Here is a 5,577-nt window from a genome sequence, read left to right on the forward strand (position 1 = left end):
TTAATACAATGACCCCCTGAGGAAGTCACCCTTATAATTCGCACTTTTATTTTTATTTTAAAAAATGTTATTTACTTTTAGTTTTTAAAGATTTTTATTTATTTATTTTTAGAGAGAGGGGAAGGGAAGGAGAAAGAGAGGGAGAGAAACATCAATATGTGGTTGCCTCTCGTGCATCCCCTACTGGGGACCTGGCCTGCAACCCAGGCATGTGCCCTGAATGGGAATCAAACTGGTGACCCTTTGGTTCACAGGCTGGTGCTCAATCCACTGAGCCACACCAGCCAGGGCTATTTATTTATTTTTAGAGAGGGGGGAGGGAGAAAGAGAGGGAGAGAAACAGATTTGAGAAAGAGAGATGGGTTGCCTCTCGTATGCACCCTAACCTGGGATTCAACCAGAAACCCAGACAACTGTCCTGACCTGGAATTGAACCAGCAACCTTTTGCTTTGTGGGCAATGCCCAACCACCTGAGCCACACCAGGGCTAATCCACATTTTTCAGATGGGAAATTGAGGCATAGAAAGGCCAGTTGCCCCGGTTACAGTTGGTAAATGGCAGAGCAGGGATATATGTATAGTGATTTTCACTCCAGTGAGTAAAATGGCTCTGCTGAGTGGAAAAAGCATGGATTGCTTGCTCCCGTCTAGGAAACCCAGCAGGGCACTGGCAGCTCAGGCCCAGAACTTCCCTCCAGCCAAAGGAGCTGCTTGGATTTCTCCAGGAAGCACAGCCTCAGTGCGCCCTCTGCTGTGCACAAGGAGGAGCAAAGAGAGTTCCCTCCTGCACGATCAGACCCAGGGCTGAGTCCTGGAGCTGGCTGGCAGGGACCATGCTCTCTCCTCCCAAATACCTACCGGCCAGGAAGGGGCTGGTGGGCTGCAGACCACCACTGCAGAGCTCCCAGCTTGCCCACATCTACCTGCCCGAAGAAGGATGGGTTTAGTCCTACACCTGGTTTCTCAGGGTCCACCTTCCCCTATGGCATGGTGGTCCTAGGCCCACCTCACTGAGGACCAGGACCATGGGAAAAAGAGGTATTACCAGTAAGGCTGCTGAGGAGGTAAGATACATTCAGAGCACTGCCATGTGGGCTAGGGGCAGAAATGGGAATCCGAGAGAGCCAGAGGAATGACCCCTCCCTGAAGGCTGGGCACTATTTGAGTAAGTCAAGGGTAGAGAGGCTTAGCGAAGATTGGGAGCACTACAGGCAAAAGCATGAAGGAACAGGTGTCTGGGTATGCCCGTCTTGGCCAACTCTGTTTGAACCTGAGCCACCACTGGGTGGGACTCAGTGAGAAGAGGCACGCAGCCCCCAGACAACTCCCCTGGAAATAAGGGCAGCATCCCGAGTTTGGGTTAATTGCTTCAGGAACAACCCCTGGCCCCAGAAAACCAGGGAGTCAGTCATGGGCCCTGTATCAGAGGCATTACTGTACTCCAGGCACTAGGCACTAATAAAAGACAATTCACATTTTATTGGTATCTCCTTTGACATGTACAAAAACTCTCGGCCTCCACCCCATCTGCAGAACCAAGAGTGGGTTCTGGAGGGAGAAGGCATTGGAATGAGGCCATGAAGTTCAACAGAAGGTCCCGCTACCCTGAGTAAAAGGCATCCCTGTGCTCCGAAACTTGCATTGTTCTCCCTCCCTCCCAGGCGATCGGGGAATCTGCTGGTCCCTCCTATCTGAAATGCCTTACCCAACTTTCCCCATGGATTGGCCACGAAGAGACCCAACCCCCTCTCTTCAGTGTTTCAGCTTCTTGTCCTACTTTCCCATCCTTAAAATTATATTCCTAGAAAACACCAAGACCCTTAAGTTCTCTCTCCCAAACCTCCTCCTAACTCAGAGTGTTCAACACAGACTCCTGAGAACTGGGCGCCCCAGTGACCTCACGGCTGGCTGGGTCTGAGTGTAGGGCAGTTGGCATGGGCACTTACAGCAGGGCGGTGGTGCCACTGTGACAGGATGTGGGGAGGCACAGGGCTTCTGGGTCTGCCTGAAAGGGGGAGAAGAGAGCCCCAGGAAGCCAAGGACCTGGGCTTATTTATCGTAGAAGTCAACATGAGCTCCAGACTTGAACGTATCCTTCTGCAACAAACTTAGCAGTTTATGGGCTGACACCCTACAATCCACCAGCTTCCCCTCTGTCTTCAGCTCCTGCAGCTTTTTCCGCAAGTCTTCGTCTACACTGGTCTCTCGGGCCAGCTGCTGCATGTCTGTGTCCAGAGGCCCTAAGGAATTAAGAGCAGGAGATGAAGGGAATAGCAGAGGCAAGGGCCCTACTGTCTGTGTGAAGTGGGGTGGACTCATGTCTGGCCAGAGGCAACACTTTATTGGCTAACATGTGTGGTCAGAGTCACCAAAGGCTTCACTCTGCCACTACTGAGCTCCAGACTCACTCAAATTCCAATGCCCACTGAACACGGTCCCTCCAGACCACCATGTGTACAACCAAGCTTATCATCTCCAGTCTAACCAGCGCCTCCTCCTGAGGTGATGTCAGTGAACTCCCATAGGTACTGTTTTTCATATAGGAACCACAGCACCCCAGAATTTGGAGTTAATGGGGTTCAAGGGCAGAAAATAAAGGAATCTCAGGGTTGGAAAAATCAGCCTCCTGATCTTCATGTCTTTCAACCACCCGGGCATCCCTGCTAAGTGGGGATTGTCACCTTTCCAAACAGCCTAGTCCCCCTTTGGACACCTGGTAGAACATTCTTTCAGAGACTGATATAAAACTGGGACTGATCTCAGCCTTCATGCAGCTGGTGGCCTTGCACAGAGTTCAAGTTCCTCCTACTTTCCAGGCAGTCCCCTGAGATCTAGAGCAGTCACATGGCATTCTGGAGTCTGCTCCACTCCCGGGTGTGGTTTTCATTTGCTCACTGTCGATGGAACAGATCCTAGGCTGAGCTCAGACTGGGTGCTGAGTTAAATGTCAGCTGGAAGAACAACTGTCTGTGTCTTAGGGAGTATGAACTGGGCACGGGAGAGCATGAGGAAGTAGAAATGGCACTGACTGTGAATTTGGAGACAAGGTTTGATCCTGGCTCTGCCACACCTAGGCTTTGGTCAGGTCCTTCTACCTCTTTGCCCCCAGGGAGCCAAGATGAATAGACTATTGGGTCTCTATCTGAGTGGCTCCGACATTATACAACAGCTGTCCCACCTTGTAATTGCAGCAACCTCAAACCTAGAATAGAAGCCTCACTTTTAAGAAAGAGGCACAGTGGCACTACATTAGGGTGGTGAGAAACCAGACCAAACCTTACAAGGTCCGCTACCCTTTGACTTCTGTGAGGGTTCCGTCTCATTTACCCAGCATCCTCTCTGCACACCTTCCCCTGCACCAGTGTTCCAGCACAGCTGAGCCTGAGTTGAATGTCAGGATTCAAAATGTCTGTGTGCTCTTCATCCAACTAACATTTTCTGCAGACTGCCTCAGTGGGGCGCTTCGCTAGATGCTGGGGACATATAGGCATAGTCCCTGCCTTCAAGGCTTTCCTAGCAAAGGAGACAAGTATACACATGAAGTTAATCCAGCGTGGTGAGTCCCATCTAATAATTAAAAGTGCTAACAATTAGACAGCACTTCACAATTAGGGATTATTTTCACATGTATTACCTCATTCAGTCATCCAAACTACCCTGCGAGACAGGTGGAATCTTGTATTTTACATGAGGAAATGGGGCACAGGCCTGAAATGGAAGCCCCAATTGTCTCTCAAACTCGAATAGCTCAGACTTTCCAGCCCCACCCCCCAGTTCAGGTGGCCCCTCGCTATCTCTGTACCCTCTAACTACGGCTCCCTGCTCCTGACAGCTCTAGCCTCCTTGGATCCTGTATTTCCCTTAAGGAGTGATGGGCCATGATTCAGGGACAATATATTTGGAGGGGAGAGACTAGGTACCTTGTCCAGCCCCCAGAGGGGAACCAGCTGGTTCTGGGGGACTGGGATGGCAGTAATACCCCACTCACCTGGGGCATAGCTCAGCACCCTCACACTAGGCTCCTCTTCCGCCAGGACCTGGAACATCATGTCACGGGCAGCCTTCCCTGCACAGTACAGTGCCCAGCCCTTGAAGGGTTGCAGGGCACAGATGGACGAGATGTTAACCACAGTCCTGCTGAGGCCAGGACTGTCTGGAAAGGCCTTCAGGATGCTGGAAGTCAGGCAGAGCATAGATGTCAAGTTCAGAGCCCAGTAGCTGTTCACTTCAGCTGCGTCAGCTATGTTAACGAAGCCTTTGGACACATCCCCAAGACTGCCTGGAAAACAAGACCTTAAGAATCACCCAGTGCAAGCCGGTCTTTTCTTTTCCCCAGCCCACTCCAGATTCCTCAACACCCCCTTCCCAACCAGACATATAAGAGGAATCTCCCTAGTGCTTCTGAAGGCGCCTCTCTCTTCCCAGCTCTGTAGACACACACACCGGGGTTACCCACGCACCCCAAGTTACAGACTGAGAAGGCCCTGCCCTGGGGCTGGGGGAGAACTCTGGAGCCATTTGCAGGGAGATCTCACGCCCCGACTCAGGCCTCCGCCAGAGGGCGCAGAGCAAGGCGATCGGGAAAGTTCCACAGGCGTTTTACAAAACCTGGCCTTCAAACGGGAAGGGCGAAGGGCGGATGGCTGGTGGAGGGAGGTGGGGGGTGGGGATGACTGAGCACCAGGTCGTCCTCTACACCTCGCTGAAACTAGGGCTTTTCAGGCGTCTTCTCTGACTCCCAGCAGTCACCTTTGAAGTTCCAAGCGGTGGGGGCAGTGAGAGGAAGAACGGAAAGGGACGCTAAGTGAGTATTCCAAGCGCTCACGTGGGGAGTCCGTCTCGCGCCGTCGGGCGCCTTACCTGCGTTGTTGATCAGCAGCACTCGCTGCAGCCCTTCGGGCCTGGGGAGCTGGCGCAGAGCGTCGCGAAGCCGCTGCAAGCCGGCCTCGGCGCCCAGGTCGCCGGGCACTCGCACCACGAGCAGGCCCGCCCGCCCAGCGTCCAGCTCGGCCTCCAGCTGCTGCAGCGCCTCGTCGTTCCGGGCGTTTAGCACCAGCAAGGAGCCGGGAGATAGCCGCGGGGCCAGGAGCAGGGCCAGCGCCCGGCCGAAGCCGCGGGAGGCCCCGGTCAGCACGCACACGGCTCGACCTAGGCAGTCCTCCATGCCGCAGAACTCCCCCTCTTATCCACCGGCACCACAAACCTAGCGACGCCTAGGGCCCCACAGGCGAAGGCCCCGCCCGACGGGGGCGGGAACCTGGGGCTTTGGGCGGTGTCCGAAGGAACACGTGGACACTTGTTTCCTCGGCCGCTGGTGGCAGAAGTGCTGCCACCTGCTCCCTAAGACTCAGCGCGAAAGGACTAAACCAAAAGGGCGGGGACGCGCGCCCTCCACGGGAAATCCTAGAATCACATCCCAGTTGGGAGCTGCGCACTGCTGCACGTTCAGTTCCCCGCTGGGACGCGTTCTCCTACAAGTCCAGACCCAACCTCGCACAAGTGACTTCCTCCTGGGCAGGCCACTTTGCTCTTTTTTTTTTTTTTTAAATCCTCAGCCAGGGATATGTTTACTGATGT

The 5,577-nt window shown here is 53.7% G+C and overlaps 1 protein-coding gene across 1 annotated transcript; it reads right to left on the reverse strand.

Moving 5' to 3' along the window:
* Positions 1 to 1,459: 1,459 nt before the first annotated feature.
* Positions 1,460 to 5,251, reverse strand: SPR (sepiapterin reductase). The gene is made up of 3 exons (XM_024552693.4): positions 4,861 to 5,251; positions 3,989 to 4,279; positions 1,460 to 2,240 (listed from the first exon to the last, which is right to left on the reverse strand). The coding sequence occupies exons 1-3, from the start codon at positions 5,162 to 5,164 to the stop codon at positions 2,050 to 2,052; spliced, it is 786 nt and encodes a 261-aa protein (XP_024408461.2). The 5' UTR covers positions 5,165 to 5,251; the 3' UTR covers positions 1,460 to 2,049.
* Positions 5,252 to 5,577: the final 326 nt, after the last annotated feature.

This window comes from Desmodus rotundus, chromosome 5 (assembly GCF_022682495.2).
Source record: "Desmodus rotundus isolate HL8 chromosome 5, HLdesRot8A.1, whole genome shotgun sequence".
NCBI classification, from domain to species: domain Eukaryota; kingdom Metazoa; phylum Chordata; class Mammalia; order Chiroptera; family Phyllostomidae; genus Desmodus; species Desmodus rotundus.